Raw genomic sequence first — 22,215 nt, 5'->3', positions numbered from 1 at the left:
TCTTAAACTCCTTCTAATTTGTTCCAGCTTTAAAACTGTGAATAGAGACCTCATTAAACCTCTTCTCACAAACCTTCCTGCACTGCACATTAGCAAAAGGCTGCTTTGATGGGAGGCATTTCTCCTTTGTGGCTGCCCCCAACCCCCTTTTTTTCAATGTTGGCAAACAAAAACCTGGCAAGAAGAGTGGCTATCACAGACTTGGACAAATTTTGATGGCACAGTTTTAAATGCTCAGATAAGGGGCCTTTTGGTGGCTGACCTATGGGAATTGTTTCAGTCCAGAAACGAAAGGGGCCTCTTAGCAGGAGCCTTTGTATGAGAAGAGAGAAACCAAACCTGCCATTCAAAGCTGCTCAGCATGCTCACGGGTTATAGGCTGCCTCACTTCTAGCCAAGCCCCACTCTGCAAGTCTGCAGAGGAGATTCCAACCCTGGTGATGGGACCTTTTTCTCCTTGGCTGGTCTCTCAGCCCAAGGGACCACTACATCCACATCCTTTAGCAAAACAGGTACACTGGGCAATACCAAGCAGAGGTTGTGCATATTTTATATGAGGATTTTAACTACTAGAAGTTTTAAGCTGTGCGGAAAGCATTGGGTTAAAGATCACTAACATCCTGCTTTTTTCTGAAAAAAAAAAAAAAAAGAGAGAGAGAAAAACAGGATGTTAGTGATGCTGAAAAAGCCAACCTCTGAAAGGGTTTGCTCCTGAAAAACTTCTCTTGTCTGCTTTGATCTTTAAAGGCATAAATTACCCATCCCTGTTCTACAGACACACCTTGTTGTCTTAAGTATTATTTTCAATGCACCAATACGGTTTCTCCTTCCATGTGGATCTCTCCATCCTTGTGCCATCCCTGGGAGAACGCAGAGACCAACATGCCCATGCACTGTAGTGTTCACAGCTGTGTTAAGTTGAGGCCCTTTACCTAAACCAAGACTGACCCCAGAGAGCTTCTTCTCCCTCCAGACCCATCTACGTCTCTACAGTCCGGCCGCAGTCAAAGCACATAGTAGTGATTCTGGACCACGGGGCTTCAGTCACAGACACTCAGCTTCAGATTGCCAAGGACGCTGCTCAGGTCATCCTCAGCGCCATCGATGAACATGACAAGGTGACCGTGACCCTTGTGACCCCTATGGCATCAGGTTCTCCTTGAATGCCTTTTTTAAAATACTTTATTGTTTTGTGATATACAGATCCTCCTTGACTTACAATGGGGTTACATCCTGATAAATCCATCATAAGTTGAAAATGCATTTAATACACCTGAGCTACATCACAGCTTGGGCTAGCCTACCTTAAACATTGTCAGAACACTTAGGTTAGCCCTCAGTTATGGAAAATCATCTAACACAAAGCCTATTTTATAACATAATAAAGTATTGGCTATCTCGTATAATTTATTGAATACAGTACACTGCAGAACACTATATCAGCGGTTCTCCTTTGTGATTGCATGGCTGACTGGGAGCTGCGGCTCGCTGCCATTGTCCAGCACCATGAGAAAGTATCAGGAGCCTGGGAAAAGATCCAAAATTGAAAGTACAGCTTCACTGCCTGCCTATCGCTTTCTCACCATCGTAAAGTCAAACCATTGTATGTCAGGGACCATCTGTATATTTTTTTAAATCCATCTTTAAAAGGACTTTGGGAAAAGAAAAGACTTTGGGAAAAGAGTATTATTCTAATATTTGAGGAAGCAGCCACCAATCCAAAAATCTCTTTCGTAACTACCACCAAGCTTAGTCTTATACTTCTTTATGGCTCATGGTAAGGTTTCTAATTAGCCATGACTTTCACACTGGAGGTTACGCTGAGGAGGAGAGGGGTGGGAGATTTGGTTGCTGATGGATGGCTGAACTTTATTGCAAGATTGTTGGGAAGTCAGGAAGAAGGGAAAGCCGCTGGTGGCTGACTAATCTCTGGGACACCTCAGAGAGAGGTGTGGGTACAGCTAATGATAATCTATTGCCTGTGGACATTTTCTGCTTCATCATTTTGACTTTGCCAACTCCAGAGGTTTTGCTCACTAACCTAGTGGCTTAAAACACACACACCTCACTCTCTTAACCTCACCCCTCACCTCCAGGTTGAAAAACAGGATAGTTCATTCTTGCTATGACTTTTCTCTGCATAAAATAGTTTGTGTGTGTGTTTAATGTTATGTATGAACACAATACTACCACTTCATGTTGGAACAAAAACCAAACTCTAGGGGTTTCCCCACTTTACCAATCCTTATGGATCCTTTTCAAATTTGATAGATGGATGGCTCCAGGGATTTATTTTGAAACTCTCAGAATCTGTTCTGTAGGCCTTCTTACTCCTTGGGCTCTTCTGTTACATAAATAAATAAATCTTTAAACGGTAGGATAACAAGTTTGGTGTTTTTTTTTCTTTCTTTCCTGCAGATTTCTGTGTTAACTGTGGCAGATACCGTCCGGACTTGCTCACTAGACCAGTGCTATAAGACCTTCTTGTCTCCAGCCACCAGTGAGACAAAAAGGAAAATGTCCACCTTTGTTAGCAGCGTGAAGTCTTCAGACAGTCCTACCCAGCATGCAGTGGGATTCCAAAAGGCATTTCAGCTGATTCGAAGTACAAACAATAACACAAAGTTCCAAGCAAGTGAGTGCGTTCTCTCAGAGGACTTAGAAGCATAATAGATAAAGATGGCAATAGGAATATATTGTAAATTGATCACACAATGATGTTTAGAGAGATTTTATTTATTTATTTATTTATTTATTTATTTATTTACCTTGAGACAGAGTCTTGCACTGTCCAAGCTGGAATGCAGTGGTGTGACCATGGCTCACTCCGGCCTTGACTTCCTGGGCTCCAGCAATCTTTCTACTTCAGCCTCCCAAGTAGCTGGGAACACAGGTGTATGCCACCACGCCCAGCTAGTTTTTATATTTTTGGTAAAGAAAGGGTTTCACTGGCTGAGACCTGTCTGATCTCAAACTCTTGAACTCAAGCAATCCACCTGCCTTTGCCTCCCAAAGTACTGGAATTACAAGCATGAGTCACCGTGCCCAGTGTAGAGGGATTAAAAAAAAAAATTGATTGGGGGCGAGGTGCGGTGGCTCACGCCTATAATCCCAGCACTTTGGGAGGTCAAGGCAGGCGGATCACAAGGTCAGGAGTTCGAGACCAGCCTGGCCAATATGGTGAAACCCCATCTCTACTAAAAATACAAAAAAAAATTAGGCAGGCATGGTGGTGGTTGCCTGTAGTCCCAGCTCCTCGGGAGGCTGAGGCAGGAGAATCACTTGAACCCAGGAGGCAGAGGTTGCCTAAGCCGAGATCGTGCCACTGCACTCCAGCCTGGGCAACAGAGCAAGACTCTGTGTCAAAAAAAAAAAAAAAAAAAAAAAAGATTTGGGATAAAATTGTCATATGTTGTCTTCATCATCATCTAATTCTAGGGTGTTAACTGGGTTTTTCTCATCTTTTCCAATCAAAGATGGTCAGTCTCTACAATTTCTTGACTCCTAGAGCCTCCCCTTCCTGCCCCTTTATTTAGATCATGTCTGCACTTATGTCCCAAGGGAATCTCCACATCCTTTCTAATGCTGATTGTCAGCTTTGCTTCCTCTTTGACTTGGAGTGGATGTCTGCTTGTGCACATGTGGACGTGAAGTGGGCAGCAGGAATTCTTGCCTTGATCCTTCCTTCTTCTAACCAGCTGTCATTTAGATGAGCATGGCCCTTCAGATGTACAAAGGCACTGTAATTTAATTTTTTTTTTTTTTTTTGGAGACAGATTCTCACTTTGTCACCCAGCCTGGAGTGTGATGGCGCAATCCCGGCTCACTGCAACCTCCACCTCCCGGGTTCAAGCGATTCTCCTGCCTCAGCCTCCTGAGTAGCTGGGATTACAGGCATGTGCCACCACGCCGGGCTAATTTTTGTATTTTAAGTAGAGATGGGGTTTCACCATGTTGGTCAGGCTGATCTTGAACTCCTGACCTTGTAATCCCCCCACCTCGGCCTCCCAAAGTGCTGGAATTAGAGGTGTGAGCCACCACGCCTGGCCTCTAATTTAATTTTTATGTATTAAATCTGGAATTAGGATGCATCCTAAAGTAAGGGAAAAGATATTTGAAATGGGGCTCATGCTTTGAAACTACTTGAAGGAATCTATTTCATTTTCCCTTTTATTTTCAAAAATCTGTTTATAGGCCAGGCGCGGTGGCTCATGCCTATAATCCCAGCACTTTGGGAGGCTGAGGTGGGCGGATCACAAGGTCATGAGATCAAGACCAGCCTGACCAACATGGTGAAACCCCGTCTCTACTAAAAATACAAAAATATAGCTGGACATGGTGGCACACGCCTGTAATCCCAGCTACTCAGGAGGCTGAGGCAGGAGAATTGCTTGAACCCGGGAAGCGGAGGTTGCAATGAGCCGAGATTGCGCCACTGTACTCCAGCCTGGTGACGGAGCGAGACTCAGTCTCAAAAAAAAAAAAAATCTGTTTATAGTTTTTTTTCTTTGTTTGAAAACATTAATGTATCCCATTGAGATAAATTTAAAGAATACATTTCCAAGCCCTTCATTGTGTCTGTGTTTAAACTAAGCACTGATTAATGCAAAGCATAGTGCCTAGCACATAATGGATCCTCAAAAGAAGGAAGCTACTGTAATTATAACTAATGATGGTACATGGTGTGTTAGTTTTATGTCTCAGCATAACAAATTACCACAAACTTAGCAGTTTAGCACAATATACATTTGTTATCTCACAGTTTTTGTGGGTCAGGAGTCCAAGTACAGCTTAGCTGAGTCCTCTGTTTAGGGTCTCACAAGGCTACCGTCAGAGTGTCAGTGGGACTACCGTTCATTCAGAGTCCTAAGGTTCATGCTAAGGTTTGTTCATGCTAAGTTTCAACAAACATGAGCTCACACGTTTGTTGGCAGAGTTCATTTCCTTGCAACTGTAAAACTCATTTCATTTACTTCTTCAAGGCCAATAGAAGAGCATCTCTTCAAATCCCTGGCTTCAGAGAAGGTTTGGGCCCTCTTTTAACAAGCTCATCTGATTAGATCAGCCCCACTTTCCCTTTTGATTTAATCAGATTACTCTCGCTTGTGATTAACTCAATGTAAGTTTATCAGGGACCTCGGCAAACATCCATCCATCTTTGCAAGCACCATCACAGGAGTAATGGCTCATTACTTGCCATATTCTTCTTCTTAGAAGCAAGTTACAGGTTATGTCCCGTATACAGGACATCCTGTATATTCAGCAGTATACAGGATGTTGCTCATTTAGATCATCTTAGAATTTGGCCTACCAGCTTTGGCAAGCATCAGCTATCCACAAGCCAATATTATGGGGTGGCTGAGCGTAAAGTTGCCCTTGGTTCAGTAAGGTCAGTTAACAAGGCTGAACTCAAGTACTCAAGGCAGATTGGCCTGTTTGTCAACGCCACCCACCTATCAGCATTCCTCACTAGAAGTGTTCTTTCTACCAAATTCTTCTGTCATCAGACCATCTTTAAAGTCTAGTTTTGATTATTATACTTTTCAAATAATGGAGAGAAATGTTAGACTAGCAGTTGCAAACTCAGATGTCCACAGTGGCCAGGCAGCGCATTTGAGTCAAGTGAGCTGGAGGAAGGTAATGAGGATGAGTTGGAGAACATGGTCACACGGACACATGCACCATCCAGAGGGTAGCTGCTCCTCTGTTCAGTCCATTGAGCAGGAATGTCTGCCCAGTGCTGCCAGATCTTCTGTTTCAAGAGATGCCAGAAATCTGGATTTTCATGTGAAATCCCTTGATTTTCAAATGTTGACATTTGTTCCAGCTTTAAAACTGTGAATAGAGACCTCATTAAATCTCTTCTCACAGACATTCCTGCACTGCACATGAGCAGAAGGCTGGTTTGATGAGAGGCATTTCTCCTCTGGATTTTTCTGTGTTTGTTTTTCTTAATGTTGGCAAACAAAAACATGGCAAGAAGATTGACCATTAAAGACTTGGACAAATTTTGAAGGCACAGTTTTCTAAATACTCAGAGGAGCCCTTTTTAGCCCAAGTAAGATGTTTCTAAGGCTTAGCTCACTGGCCTCTAGTTTATAGCTTTTACTGACAGTTTAGAGAAAAAATAACCTAGATTAGTTTGTATAAAGAAAAGACTTCAGGAATGAGCGTTGTCCAGTTTGTTAAGGAGCAGTCCCAGGGTACTCTCAGGCAATATTGCCCAGGAGTTATGCAGGTTATAGATTTCAACCAGTGTTCTACTCTGAAATTTTTCTAACCTTGTGGATTTGTCTATATTGTTTTATTTTCTCCAGACCTGGATTCCTCACCTGTAAATGGAGGGGTGATAATATCCAGGATTCCATCATAAATATCCAATGCATATTTCCTGTGATTATTATGATATTCAGTTTCCTATAAGACTTCTAGCTCCAGCTAAACTAGATCAGATGCCCTAGATGTCCTAAGTTGACCTCAGGCCCAAAGATGGCCAAGGCCTAGGCAACAGTGTAGCAAGGGGTCTGTATACACTTCCTAGAAGTTTATTCTAGTGTAAACTCTATACATCACTATTTCTCTTCACTCTACAGACAATTATTTAATGTCTACTGTATATCTGGTGCTGTTTTAGGTGCCACATGTGAGGTTATTCAAATAATAAGACCTACTCTTGACGATTGTTGTAAGGGTTAGTCTGTACTTGAAAGTAAAGTGTATGCCCACATTGGTAGCCATATAAAAATAAGCTACATGTCATAAATCATTGTTGGTTGACACTAATTTGCCTTATATCAACCAGAAGGTCTAAAACTTTTGTCCAATTCTGACCCTTTTTTCAGTCTTATGGTAGATCTTTAACTGACAGCATTAACATCCTGGAGTTGTTTCTTCTGAATTTGTTTTGGAGCTGATTAGTTGAGGATCATAATGAACCTCAATTAAAGATGGTTAAGAGTGGAGATCTAATGGTATGGGCAAAGCCTAAATATGAGTTGCTCTTCCCCTTTTGTTGTTGACCCCAAGACATGCCTGGTGGCTTATAGAGAGACTCAGCAAATGGAGAGCTATTACGTTTTCTTCCAGTTACATGCTGCATCTCTGCTCTACCCCAAGTCCCTGTAATTGCTTGCCCCTAAAATTGCTCTAAGTGGGTGACTAAAAAGGGAATATCCCAATGCATTAAAAAAACAAATCAAACCAAATTTGACAGATCTGATAACAATGGAAAAATAACTCAATTTCTCTTGAGGATAAGGTGGGAATGGAGTCAGGGGTTGGACAGAGCCAGCAAGGATACTTACAGAGTGTATGTCTTATTGTTGGAATGGAAAGAAAATGTGCTTGACTACCAAAGCAGCTCAAGGGCTGCTAGCTTTCTGGCCTTCCAGACATGGACCTTTGCCCTAGAAACAGCTCTAAATGACAGTGTATTTTATGCAGAATCATAAGGGTAAGTGAGACAACTTAGAGACTAGGGTTCTCTTTTAGGTCACCCTAGATGTGTCCAGGAATTTATCACACATATACTTTTGCCATGAGGAGATGGTTTGTGTCATACCATAGATCCTCCTCATGCTGTATCTATATATATATATGTTCCCTCCAACTAAGGACTCAAGCAATTTTTGTTTTTGTATTTTTCAGTCTGAAGTTTAAATGAACTGTTTAGGGTCCTTATAAGATAATTTACTGAACTGTATATACAACTGAAAAAATATTGACATCTGGTTTGTTGACATCTAATTTAAGACAAGAATATTCCTAAAGTGTGGATTTTCTTTTTGCATCAGCATTCACTTCCTAATCTCTGATAACTAAATAGTGAAATTTAAATGTGCAGTTAATGTTCAGTAGAGAATGTTCAGGTATCAAAATTGGTATTAAGTATTAGGAGTAAATAAGAGGAATTTTGAATGCGTTTATTTCTTAGAGTCAAATTTTGTTAAACTCAGTTCAGTTATCTATGACATTCATATATTATAAGTTAACTGTTAAATTCTGCATAATAAAGAATACTTAAATCTAAAATGGAAATGTATAATTTGAAGGAAATTCAAGCTTTGTGTCTTCACCATTAGGATAATTTTTTAAAGGGTAGCTATATTCATTAACTATTGCTGTGTAACAAATTATTCCAACACTCTGTGGCTTAATACATCTTTATTGTCTCATAGTTTCTGTACTTCAGGAATCTGGACATAGCATAGCTGGGTGCCTCTGGCCCAACGAGTTTCTTGAGACGGCAGTCAGCCTATTGCCCAGAGCTGCTGTCATCTCAAAGTTCTACTGGGGAAATAGCTGCTTCCAAGCTCACTCACACTTTTGCTGGCAGGATCTTCGGTTCCAAGGGCCTCTGTTCCTTGCCTCTCCATAGGACTGCTTACAGCCTGCCAGCTGGCTTTCTTCAGAGTGAGAAAGCCCCCCTTGCAGAAGCCACAGTCTTTTTGTAACCTAGTCTTGGTCTTGATGTCCCATCACCTCTGCTGCATTCTAGTCATTATAAATGACTCACTAAATCCAGCCACACTCAAGGGAGGCAACTACCCCAGGAGGTGAATGAATGTCAAGACATGGAATCACTAAGGGACCAAGTTTGAGGTTGCTTGCCGCAGTCACTTTAGAGCAACCTCAACTAAAACGCAATAACAGAAACCTGAAGAAGTAAGTGTATAACATATTATATAAGTATTTCTCAGTAAAAAGATAAATATGTAGGATGTCCTAAAAATATATATTGAGGCCAGGCGTGGTGGCTCACGCCTGTAATCCCAGCACTTTGGGAGGCCAAGGCAGGCAGATCATTTGAGGTCAGGAGTTCAAGACCAGCCTGGCCAACATGGTGAAACCCCATCTCTACTAAAAATACAAAAAATTAGCCAGGCATAATGGCACGTGCCTGTAGTCCCACTACAGTAATCTGAGGCATGAGAATCGCTTGAACCCTGGAGGAGGAGGTTGCAGTAAGCTGAGATCATACTACTGCACTCCAGCCTGGGTAACAGAGCAAGACTCAGTCTTAAATATATACACACACACACACACACACACACACACACACACACACACACACACTCTCAACATTATATATATATATATATGTTAAATCAAAGAATTAGAGATTAGAAAGAAGATGTAAAAGTCCAGCTCTCTGACTTCCCTCTTTTTATTGTGGTCATTTAGCCTCTGCTTATTTATCTCTAATTGTAGGAAATTAATCACCTTTGTTTTTTTTTTAGTCAACCCACTTGACAGAGGTTCTACTGGACCAAAATTAACTCTCAGTTATTCTACCTGGCAGGCCTATTTGGAAAATAATTTCACTTCTAACTCAGGGGTGCTCCTTCAATCCAATGGCATGGTTTTTGTTTTCGTTTTGTGTGTGTGTTGTAGTTTCTTTTTTTTCTCTTTTACCTTCTTTTTTTATCACCTTTTTGCTGATAGTCTTTACATAAAATAACCAATTATTCTTCACAGCAACACTACTAAGTCAGTCCTGTCATTACTCCCATTTTATAGACAAAGAAAATTAGGTGTAGAGAGGTTGAGAAATTTGCCTCAATTACCCAGACACAGCTTATAAGTAGCAGAGCTGGGCTTTGAACACAGGCACCTGGCTTCTAAGTCCATGTTTCACTGCTCTACTGATGAGATTTTTAAATGAAAATTACCTAAAGATATTTAGTCTAGGAGCAAATAACATTATGTGCCTGAAGAGCCCGAAAGAGTCATCATTTTAAAGCCTGGTCCTCAAGAAACGAGCATTCATGGTGATGTTCCTGCATCACAGAGGAAAGGATAAGTTGCGTTCTGCATCATCTGTTTCAGAAGGCAGGAGAGATTTCCATTTGGATTGGCTTAAATTACTATAACCATTGGTGCCTAAAGGAAATCGCCTCCTTTTATCTGATAAATATATTAGGAACATCTCCTTACCTGATGCTGCATAAATGTGGCCTCATTGTCCAGAAAGGGTGGAATGGAAGAAAGGCAGAAGCAGGGGGATGAAAGCCACAGCATCAAATGGGAGGGACTAGGAACCGTGGGCTAGGCAGGTCCTCGAGGTGGGGAAGTCCAAGGACATGAACAGGAAACTGAACTGCTGCCTTTAGCTGGAATCCAAAGAGAGCATTCAATTGATGTGTTTTTGTTTAGATACAGACATGGTCATCATTTACCTGTCAGCTGGCATTACATCAAAGGACTCTTCGGAAGAAGATAAAAAAGCGACTCTCCGAGTCATCAATGAAGAAAATAGCTTTCTAAACAACTCTGTAATGATTCTCACCTATGCCCTCATGAACGGTAGGTAGAGTTTCAAGATACTCCTTTCAGATCAAAGATCCCTCTAAGTGTATGCTGCTTTAAAAAGAAGAAAAAGAATCATAACAGTGTGCTTGGATGAAGGCTACGGGAAAAGGCAACCAGGCAGCTCTTTCTCTACCTGATGTTGGTATTTAGGGCGTGTAAGGAGGTTCCTTTCTCTTCATCTGTCTCTCCAGCGAACTGCTTGTTTCTAAACCTCTTCTCCACTTACGTGGTCTTGCAGAGGATTTTATACAGCGTCCCCCTGCCCCACCTTTTTTTTCAGTTCTCCTTCATATTCTAGGATTATCTAAGGTTTTAACTTATCTCATTGGTTTCAGCTGCAGGAAGCCAAAGCACTGACCTAGATTCTTCTGCACAACCCAATCTGTGAATATCACATTTTCCTGCAGAATCACCACCTGAAGCCTCTTCTGCCACTTTCTCCACCTCAGCTTCCTTAGCTGTAAAATGGAGATAAGCATTATCTACCTTGCAGTGTTGTTGTGAGGATTAGCCTTAATGTACAGTAAACAACTTATTAAAATGGATTGTGCTGCTGTCAAAAGACAGAATGTAAAAGGGTTTAGTAAATTGGTAAATTCAAGCTACTACTACATTTTTTCCCTTCTGCTATTCAACCTGTCCGCTAGTCTGAGTGCAGCACAGTTTTCTAGCTGTATTGTATCTCTCCGCCTGTTAATACATTGCTTTTCTCCCATGACATCTTCAGGCCCATTGCCCTCAGTATTCAAAGTGGCCATCTTCTCTTGTGTTTAAGGGGCCATGTCTTGGCTGGACACGGTGGTTCACACCTGTAATCCCAACACTTTGTGAGGTCCAGGTGGGCTGATCACGAGGTCAAGAGATCAAGACCTGGCCAACATTGTGAAACCTCGTCTCTACTAAAAATACAAAAATTAGCTGGGCGTGGTTGTGTGCGCCTGTAGTCCCAGCTACTCAGGAGGTTGAGGCAGGAGAATCGCTTGAACCCAGGAGGCAGAGGTTGCAGTGAGCTGAGATTGCAGCACTGCACCCCAGCCTGGTGACAGAGCAAGACTCTGTCTAAAAAAAAAAAAAAAAGCCATGTCTTGATCAAGCAGTCTTTCCCACCTACTGTCTTTTGTTTCTCTTGTCAACTGTGAAATTTCCATGCAGAACCATGTGGTTCAGGGACAGTGGGCCTCATATTCTGATGTGCTAAGGGTTCCTTGGGGAATGGCTTTAAAATGCAGATTTCCAGGCATTGCTCTCAGATTCTTATTCAGATCCTCTTAGGAGGGGTTCAGGAATCTACTTTTTGGCCAGGGTGATTCTCTTCCAAATGATTTCTAGACCACACTTGAGAGAACACAGGTTCTGATGTCTAGTGGTCCTTAGCTGCTGTCCACATTTGCTAGTCGTTTGGCTTATGGCAAGTTACTTAATCTCTTTAGACTGCAGTTTTAGCTGTGAAATGAAAAATAGTAAAATCTACTGCATAGGGTTGTTGTAATAATAAATAAGCAATATATGATTGTGTTTAAATTTCTTAATGTAGTACCTGGTAAAGAAAGGGTCCTCAAAGGCCGAGCTCGGTGGCTCATGCCTGTAATCCCAGCAGTTTGGGAGGCCAAGGCGGGCGGATCACGAGGTCAGGAGATCAAGACCATCCTGGCTAACACGGTGAAACCCCATCTCTGCTAAAAATACAAAAAAATTAGCCAGGCATGGTGGCGGACGCCTGTAGTCCCAGCTACTCGGGAAGCTGAGGCAGGAGAATGGTGTGAACCCGGGAGGTGGAGCTTGCAGTGAGCCGAGATTGCACCACTGCACTCCAGCCTGGGCGACAGAGCAAGACTCCAAAAGAATGGGTCCTCAAAGCCAGCATAAGGAGTTTATGAAACCTTATATGGTTTCCTGTCTCAGACAGCATAGCTCAGAGGTGGAGCTCTGCCATCCAGGGCCAGATCTCTGTCCAGTCCTCTTTGTCCCCTGGCACTTTCTGCCTAATTCTGACAAGCATGTCTCCCATTATACTATAGTAAGGTGCTCACATACTGTCCTCTCTCTCTTCTCCCTCCACTTTCCACAAGAATGTGAACTTCTCAAGCATGAACTATGTCTTAGTTTTCTTTGCATTCTGAGCGCTTAGCACAGGACTGAAAGCAGCTGAAGTGGGTGAGGATGCCTGGGCACGTGCCCGTCAGTGTCATCTCTGACCACCTGTTGCTCTTTTCTCCTTTGTGTTGGATTCTTTCATTCATGAGAGGTAGGAAGGGTGGGAGAAAAGGAGGAAGGGAGGAAAATAAAATTTACTGACCACCTACCATGTACAACACAGGGTACTGAGGTTTCAGAGCTGTATTATACAAAGTTCCTGTCTGCAAGATGCTTATGACCCAGTGAGGAAGATAGGTAGACATGGAAGATGAATGAAATTCAATAGTAGAGGAGTAAGGAGGCCCAAAAGGAAGGGATCACTTCTCTTCCATTAGATTTGAAGGTCTGCCTGGGCAGATACTTCCTTACTTCCTTGCTGTCACCCATTCCTTCACTGGTCCTAAATTCTTCAACCAGAGTCTCTTACACACTTTCTGTTACAGTAATTCCGTACTTTAGAATCTCTAGTTACTTCCATCTCAGCATCCTTTTCTCTTCTCTTTCTTCCTTTAATCTAACCAGACACACATCCTCACTGCCAGTTTTCTCTCTCTTTCTCAGAACCCTATTTCTAAGTGTAATTCACTAGAGTAGACACAATTAACCTTACTTACAAATAGGGAAACAGATTGACTAAGAGAACTGGAATAAAGAATTTGTCGGCTAAAAATTAAAACATTTGGACCAGGCTCAGTGGCTCACGCCTGTAATCCCAGCACTTTGGGACGCCGAGGCAGGCGGATCACCTGAGGTCAGGAGTTCGAGACTAGCCTGACCAACGTGGTGAAACCCCATCTCTACTAAAATACAGAAATTAGCCAAGTGTGGTGACCCATGCCTGTATTCCTAGCTATTCAGGAGGCTGAGGCACAAGAATCGCTTGAACCTGGGAGGCAGAGGTTGCAGTGAGCCAAGATGGCACCACTGCACTCCAGCCTGGGCAATAGAGTGATACTCTGTCTCAAAAAATTAAATAAATAAAACACTTGAACTACAGGAGATAAGAGACTGAAAAGGGTACCGGAGAAGTTGGGGGGATTGGGAATGGTTAATGGGTAATCATTGGTAATGGTTACATTCTATCTAACAAAAATATAGTTAGATAGAAGGAATAAGATCTAGTATTTGATAATATAACAGGGTGACTATAGTCAATAGTAATTTATTATATATTTTAAAATAACTAATACAGTGGAAGTTTGATGTTTCTAATAGTACAAAGAAATGATAAATGATTGGGGTGATTCATACCTCGATTACTCTGCTGTGATTATTACACATTGCACAACTGTATCAAAACATCGCATGTACACCATAAATATATACACCTGCTATGTACCCATAAAAATTAAATTTAAAAAAGAGTTTATTGTCAGAATTAGAATGCACACAATTTTGGGAGAAACTGGGAGAAATTGTGGGAGAAAAAAAAATAAAAGACCCAAGATGGGGAGTTGACATCTCAGAAAGTTTAGTAACCAGGTTGGGGCCTGCTGGGAAGTCTAGAAGCTAGGAACATGGAAGATCACTTAGGAGACCTGGTGTAGAAGTCCATGGAAGGTTGTTGGCTTTTTGTGGCTGCCGGCCCCCGTGCATGCTCAGTGAAACATCTGGAACATGCCTGGGGTTGCTATCAGTGAGCAGGTCAGCAGCTGGGAAAGGGAGCTGAATACAGAGAAGAGTAGGACAAACTGGAGCATTCTGGCCCCTCAGTGTCTGTCTCTCACCACTTCTTACTGTCCCCTAAATCTCGCAGTACAGCCCTCACTTTTTGCACCTTTAACCTGGTAGCATACAAGAAAAGAGGATCCTGGGAAATGTAGTTTCTAGCATGACCATGTTGATAATAGGCAACCCAGCGTACTTACCAATCAGCCACCCTACTGACCTTCCTGCCATCCCTACATAACAGCTCATGATGGAGTAACACCTCATACTCAATCCTCCATAACCTTCCATCCCACGCTACTCTTCTTTGCCTAGTAGATATTGTTGTTTGTCACTTTTATGTTTTGAGAGACTCAAGCAATACATGACAAAGAAGGGAAATTCAGTTATTGCTCGAGTTTTCTTCTTTTATTGTTTTACTTCTGTGAGCTTCTCAAGGATATAAGGTCAGGTACCAATCGTGTCTTTGGTGTTAACTTTTACTCTGGAGTGTACCCCTCACTCCCCATCTCAGCTCTGTGCCGTGCAAAGGGAACAGTAATCTGATTCTGACTTAATTTGGCCCAGGTATTTTTTCCTTTCCTTTAGCATTGCATGAGTGGAGCAAAAGCCAAGTTTATTTAAATATAATGTGTTTTAAGAAAGAAATGATTTGCCAGGCATGGTGGCTGACGCCTGTAATCCCAGCAGTTTGGGAGACAAGGTGGGCAGATCACTTGAGGCCAGGAGTTCGAGGCCAGCCTGGCCAACATGGTGAAACCCCGTCTTTACCAAAAATACAAAAAAAATAGCCAGGCATGGTGGTGTATGCCTGTAATCCCAGCTACCCGGGAGACTGAGGCATGAGAATCGCTTGAACCCAGGAGGTGGAGGTTGCAGTGAGCCAAGATTGCACCACTGCATTCCAGCCTGGGTGACAGAGGGAAACTGTCTCAAAAAAAGGTGGGGGGTGGGAGAAAGAAATTAATATTTATTTTATTCTGCCATGATTTTAGAAGTGGACTTCCAGTGCTACAAGTATGTACACTCTTTATGTAGAAATGCTAAAGACATATGTGGTAGATGAACCATGAAAGCTTCAGATTCTTTTTAATGACTGAATAGTTCATGGTTTGGTATTGAAATCTGCAAGAACATGAGACAAAACCTTTTAAAAAGGCAGTGGTAGAATCTCAGTAGTGACTGAAATCATTCTGAATTCGTTTACAACAGTCCCCATATGCAATCAGTTTCTAATCCTTTTGACTATGTTCCAACAATAGCAAACTAAAAAAAAAAAAAAAAGTGTATTAAATTTACTTTTGTGCTATAAATTACAGATGTTGTAGAATAATACATCCCAGTATGCCTAAATTTTGTACAAAGTTTTCAAAACCCTCTAAATGTAAAAAATTTGTATTAAGTAAATCAAATTCAGTATTATCCTAATAATATCAAGCATGAATATGTTTATAATTAAAATGAGCTTAAAGAAACAGGGTTTGGAGGCATCAGTAAATGCAATCGATAATTCTTTCATTTAGTTGCATGGCAGCTAGACTTTGGCAAGTGGTTTTATAGGTGAAGAAGTAAGGAATGAAAGGATCACCCTCTGTTCTTTAAAACTCTTACAGTTTCATCTACTACATTAAATTAAATGCAGACGTGTTAATTATTACTTTTGCTTTTAAATATTAAATGCAGAAAATGAATTTTCATTTTATAATTAACTTTTGGGGAGGACACATTCTTACTGAATGGGACTCCTTTATTTGCTCATTTGTTTCTCATTATTGCCCTGTGAAGAGTCCCTTTCCCCTCTTGACTATTTCAGGAAAGACTATGCCTCAGGCTTTGTTTCCTCAGCAGGAACTGGTATTTGTGTCCAGAGTCCATGTGGTCTCTGCAAAAACCCCTTTGGTATTACAAGACCTCATCCATGCCCGTATTTGATCTAAATGGCAAGAGGTTGAATGGATATAAACCATTTTGCTTTCCGTGGTCTTCTCTCGGCTTTCCATTTTAGATGGGGTGACTGGTTTGAAAGAGCTGGCTTTTCTGAGGGATCTAGCCGAACAGAATTCAGGGAAGTACGGTGTGCCAGACCGGACGGCCTTGCCTGTGATTAAGGGCAGCATGATGGTGCTGAATCAGTTGAGCAACCTGGAGACCACAGTGGGCAGGTTCTACACAAACCTTCCCAACCGGATGATTGATGAAGCCGTCTTCAGCCTGCCCTTCTCTGATGAGATGGGAGATGGTGAGTTTGGATAAACGTCCTGTTAAAGGAAGGGGAAAAGAACTGGGCGGATAGAAATGGGCACCTCTTTCTCAGGATCATAGGGTTTCTTAGCACCCCTGCCACCTGTCCTATATCTCTGTATTGTACAGCAGAAATCTCCAGCCCAGGTTCTTCCTTATTACCCTGGCCATAGTACACATAATGGATGTATGCTCTGGGGAGGCTTTGTGAGGATTCTCGAATATCCAAAAGTTTGTGAATTAGAACTAAAGGGTAGCTTTGTGTCATGGCACATGGGAAATGAAGCTCAGAAGTGCTGAGGATTCAGCCTCAGAGACAAGGCAACGTGGCATTGTCGCACAAACATGGGCCTGGCCTCAGATGGGCTTTCAAATTCCATTCTTCCACTTGAGGTGTTGTCCTTGGTAAGTTATCTAATGGTGTTAATTCTCCATTTGGTCACCTGTAAAATGGGATAGTAAATCTTTCAGATTATTAGGATTAACTAGATAACATATATGACCTGTCATTATCTAGTTAATCTAGGATTACCTAGATATTATAAAATCTATGATAACACATGACCGGCATACCATTCAGTTATAATTACTGTTTTTATTTCATTTATTAAATGTATTTTACCTTTGTTGTTATCATTGTTATTATTACTAACATCAGCATCACCATCATCCTGATGCCTAAGTTACCCATAACAGGATGTTGAGTAAAGTACTGAACCTTCACAGGATTCAATTTCCTGACCTATAAAATAGAATCTGGAAAATATAACAGAAAATACAACATTTTCCTCAAGGCAGTTGTGAAGATTAAATGCAATAATAATAAAACATCTAGAACAATGCCTGACTAACAGTATATTTTTAGTAAAAGCACAATCTTTTTCTTTTCCTCCTCCATGTTCTTACTTATCCTTTTCTCTATATCCTCCCCTTTCTCCTTCCTTGACAGAAGAAAATTGAAGAAGTAGCTAATTATTAGCCAGACAGACACCATTGCCATTTGAGATATTATATTTATGTTTTGTTAGCTAGGAACTCTTACAAATACGGATTTTTTTTTTAACTCACGTGTAAAATGTAACAAGCCTATAGAGAAGGTGTTTTCTAGAAACTAGGTAGACATTCTCTTTCTATAAGGAAGAAATAAGCCAACTGGCATTATGTCTCAATTTTTATTTTTAAAGAGACAGGGCCTGTCTCACCCAGGCCAGAATGCAGTGGTGTGATCATAGTTCACTGCAGCCTCGATCTCCTGGCCTCAAGCAGTCTTCCCACCTTTGCCTCCTAAAGTGCAGGTGTGGGCCACCATCCCCAGCCTTGCTTTTTTTAATCACTCCTATTACTGTCAGGGACTACAGATGTATATAGAATGGAAACTCCCACTTTTAGATAAGGTTATTTCCCTTTTTAGTGAAAATATGAAGTCCTGAATGCAAGTTACCTTTTATGCATGTAGCTTACATTACTGAGTGCCAGCCAAGCATTGTGCCAGGCAGTGATGAGTGAGGCTCACCTCCTACCCTCAGTAAGCTTGTAAGTCTGATAAGAGAAAGACAAATCAGTAATTCCCGTTAATACTGTGTGAAAGGGACAAAGGATGACATAGAGATCGAGTTTTTCACAAACTCAGATTATATAGCCAAATTCTATTACTAATAGTGGTATCAGGTAGAGTGGAACTCCCTCCTAAATCCAGAGAGCTACGCTGAATGCTTTAAACCAAATCACATGTAGAACTTTGGCCACCTGTTGCCTGATACCATCCAAATTTTGCTCCTTGGGGCCTGTGTTATGAATCCTGTGCAGTGGATTTCAGTGATTGGTTTGCAGATCTATTGAATTCCTCTGCTAGAGTGTGTCTGTCTTTTCATCTTTGTGTTTTCAGTCCCTAGAATTATTGAGTGACACATCCTCTGACTCCATGACATGAGGCTTGATTCTAGGGAAACCCATGTTTATGTGGCTCTAATTCAAAACCTACACAGATTAAAATATCAGTTACCGAACATATTTCTTTTTAAAAAGTAAATCTATGTGCTTTAGGTTAAAGTACAGAGAGTGATTGAGGATTTTGTCAGTATAACAGGAGCTTAGCATACTTTATTTGCCATAATGGGATCAAGAGTCTTCTGTCCCAGTTGATAATTGAAAAGTAAGATTGTGTTTCTTTTTTAAGACTTTGTTCTCAACCTGTCCAGAGGAGAACAGAAATTTGAAGCGAGCAGGCATCTCAGTCACAGAGTATTTCTGTTGTACTTTACTGATCTATGAAAATGGCTTTAATCCTAGACTAAAGCTCAGGGGACTGTGGTGGGCAGATTGTGACCTCTGTCTGCATGCTGGTCCTCACAGCCTGCTGCTGCCGCTTACAACCTATTTATCCTGGGAGACCTGGGAAAAACCTTCTCCAAAATGCATTTCTAAAACCTTCTTAAATACCTGTTATTTTTAAACATTTTAAAACAGATAGCATTCTAAATGTGAACTGCTTAAAAAATGCTTTTGAAACCAAAATAGAGACCCGTTGCATGACTTTTCGGACGCTTTTTCAGTGATGTATCCACTTCTTCCTATCAAGTGATGCATTTAGTTGGCCTATGCAACCATAGCAACTCGATAATACCTCAAGTGGACATCATATGCAATTCTCTGTGTAGAAGCTCATTCTTTGTAGAAGCCTTCAGGAGTTTTAAATCCCTTTCCTGGGGGTTTCTAGAAGAATGACTTTCTGATAGGCTGATAGACATCAAGCGCAGGAAAAAACAAAATCAAGATAAAGATAAACAATCCATCTTTTTGTTTAGAGTTTTCTTTAGAGCCATAGGATTGTGAAATTGTTGGGGATCGTAAAGATCATTTTATCTCACCTCCCCGCCCCCCCACCCCAGCCATCTGATGCATGGAGAGTCTCATTCCGAGACGTGGCACAACTTACCAAACCCAGCAGGGAAGCCAGGAGGATCTCGGGGCCATGCATTGACCCACCTCTCTTTCTACATTTTCCTCCTGTGTGCTTTGCCCTTTCCCTAATTATCTTATTGTTGTTGTTGTTTTTAATGGCCTGTTACCTAAATACGGTCTTTATATTTTGAAAAGGTTATTTAAAAAAAAAAAAACAACAACAAAAATTATGAACTAGAGACTGTGTAGCCCACAAAGCCTGAAATATTTCCTGTCTGACCCCTTACATAAAAATTTAGGAACTCCTGGCCCGAATGACTGGAAATACATTCCTTTGGAAACTTAATTTCTCCTTCAGCTGCTTGAAGTTCTGTATGTTCAGATACTGTACCTTTCTAAATTTTTTCCCCTTGTTTTCACCTTTTTTTAAAGGATGCATTAATGGGGTATAGTAATAATACCTTTTAAGCATTCCTTTATCCATAGTCTCTTTTGATCTAACATTTCCTAGAAATCAGTAAAGCAGTTAATGCTGTGTCCTTTAAACAGATGTGTGAGCCAGACACAGTGGCTCATCCCCATAGTCCCAGCTACTTGAGAGACTGAGGAGGGAGGATCACTTGAGCCCAGGCAGTTGAGGCCACCATGAGCTATGATCGCACCACTGCATTCCAACCTGGGTGACAGAGTGAGACCTCATCTCGAAATATTAAAATTAAAAAAGTAAACAGATGTGTGAACCAAGGCTCAGAGTAGTTATATCCATTGTCACCTGTACAATACAAAAGGGGTACAGCTGGACTATTAAGTACAGTTTTTAGATTCATTGTCCATTGATCTTTCAAGTTCAGCTGAATCTAACTGCTTCACAAAATAGAAAAATGTATTTAGTGTTGCTGATGTTTTGCACTGATCTGGAAGGTCTTATCTTTTTAGGTGAAAAAGTAGTGGAAAACATAGAAATTGCCTCCTTTTAAATTAACTGCGCTATCTGAGCTGCCAAAGGACGCTCTTTCCCTCCCACTCTAACTCATTTATTAGGCTGTCTGCAAAGGCAATGCTTGATTACTGGACCACATGGGAAACTTTTCTTCCAAACAAAATTGAGACAGCTGATAGAAGCCTTCATGATTCACCGGAGCACAGTTCCAGTCTTTGTCCAATTCCTTCTCTGCTGGTCTTTAGATTTATTTTGTTTTTAACCCATAGGTTTGATAATGACTGTGAGTAAACCCTGTTATTTTGGAAACCTACTTCTGGGAATTGTAGGTGTGGACGTGAATCTGGCTTACATTCTTGAAGACGTGACGTATTACCAAGACTCTTTGGCTTCCTATACTTTTCTCATAGACGACAAAGGTAATCTGCTAAATGTTCATCCTAAGAATACTTTTTTAGAAACCTAAAGAAAATAAGGTATAGATATTCTACAAACAAAATAGGAAAATGATAGTGTAAAGAAGAGCATTGTGACTAAGATTGCTCATTTGTAGTAGAACACCGTAAAGATGGCAGAGTGGATCTCCAAATTACACATGTGTTTCTATGTTCTTTGAGGGGTAGGGAACAGTTATTTGTAACATCAGGAAATTAGACTGGAGGATTGAATGACACATAGAATGTCATCCTTTGACATGAACAGATAACTTTTCTAAAGAAGAAATAATGCAGCCAACAAGCCTATGAAAACAATCGCAGTATCCCTGATCATTAGAGAAATGCAGATCCAAACCACAATGAGATGCCATCCTACGCCTGTCAGAATGCCTATTATTAAAAAGTCAAAAAATAGCAGATGCTGGCAAGGTTGCAGAGAAAAGGGGACACTTGAATACTCTTAGTGGGAATGTAAATTAGGTCAGCCATTGTGGAAAGCAGTGTGATGATTCCTCAAAGAGATGAAAACAGAACTACCATTTGACCCAGCAATCCCATTACTGGATGTATATATGTACCCAAAGGAATGTCAATCGTTCTATCATAAAGACACCTGTATGTTCATTGCAGTGCTATTCACAATAGCCAAGACATGGAATCACCCTAAATGCCCCTCAGTGGTAGACTGGATAAAGAAAATGTGGTACATATGGAATACTATGCAGCCATAAATAAAGAATGAGATCATGTCCTTTGCAGAAACACAGATGGAGCTGGAGGCCATTATCCTTAGCAAACTAACTCAGGAACAGATACTGCATGTTCTCACTTATAAGTGGGAGCTAAATGATGAGAACACATGGACACAAAGAGGAGGACAACAGACACTGAGGCTACCTAAGGGTGGAAAGCGGGACGAGGGAGAGGAGCAGAAAAAATAACTATTGGGTGCTATGCTTAGTACCTGGGTCACAAAATAATCTGTACAACAAACCCCCCGTGACACAAGCTTACCTATATAATAAACCTGCACATGTACCCCTGAAGTTAAAAGAAGTTAAAAAAAAAAAAAAAAGAAGAAGAATGTCATCCTTTGGATCTTTTTTTTATTAAATTGTTATCTTAGATTTATTGGCATTAAGATTTATGTGGTAGATTAGAATGTTTTATAAAACAACAAAACAACCAATACCTCCAAAATACTCTTGATGAGACAGATGTTTGATAATTTAAGACATCTTTCCACGCCTCAAGAGTTTTATGTAAGTACATATAAAACAGGTTCAGTTTTTATTGGACTGGTGAGTTGCAGAATGAGAAGTTGAGTATCGGGCAGCCAGCCGAGAGTACCCCATATTTCAAAACAGTGATTCAGAACTTCCTACAACATGTTTCTTATTAACATGCATTTTGTTTTCTTATTGCAGGATATACACTTATGCACCCATCTCTTACCAGGCCATATTTATTGTCAGAGCCCCCACTTCATACTGACATCATACATTATGAAAATATTCCAAAATTTGAATTAGTTCGGCAAAATATCCTAAGGTAAGGAAAAGGTGAGGGTCATAGGATTGT

At 41.0% G+C, this 22,215-nt stretch overlaps 1 protein-coding gene across 4 annotated transcripts in view; it reads left to right on the top strand.

Annotated features, from left to right (window-relative positions):
* The window catches only part of CACHD1 (cache domain containing 1), a 223,169-nt gene that overhangs the window by 161,880 nt on the left and 39,074 nt on the right, over positions 1–22,215 (top strand). For all 4 annotated transcript variants that reach the window (XM_055117831.2, XM_003806933.8, XM_055117842.2 and 1 more), the window contains exons 6-11: positions 974–1,118; positions 2,419–2,635; positions 10,156–10,305; positions 16,121–16,354; positions 20,467–20,616; positions 22,062–22,185. In XM_055117831.2, the coding sequence (XP_054973806.1) occupies positions 974–1,118; positions 2,419–2,635; positions 10,156–10,305; positions 16,121–16,354; positions 20,467–20,616; positions 22,062–22,185 (1,020 nt within the window). The remainder of the gene's footprint in view (positions 1–973; positions 1,119–2,418; positions 2,636–10,155; positions 10,306–16,120; positions 16,355–20,466; positions 20,617–22,061; positions 22,186–22,215) is intronic.

The sequence above is a fragment of the Pan paniscus genome, chromosome 1 (assembly GCF_029289425.2).
Source record: "Pan paniscus chromosome 1, NHGRI_mPanPan1-v2.0_pri, whole genome shotgun sequence".
NCBI classification, from domain to species: Eukaryota; Metazoa; Chordata; class Mammalia; order Primates; family Hominidae; genus Pan; species Pan paniscus.
The sequence above is the reverse complement of the archived record's forward strand: the minus strand, read 5'-3'. Positions and strand labels throughout refer to the sequence as shown.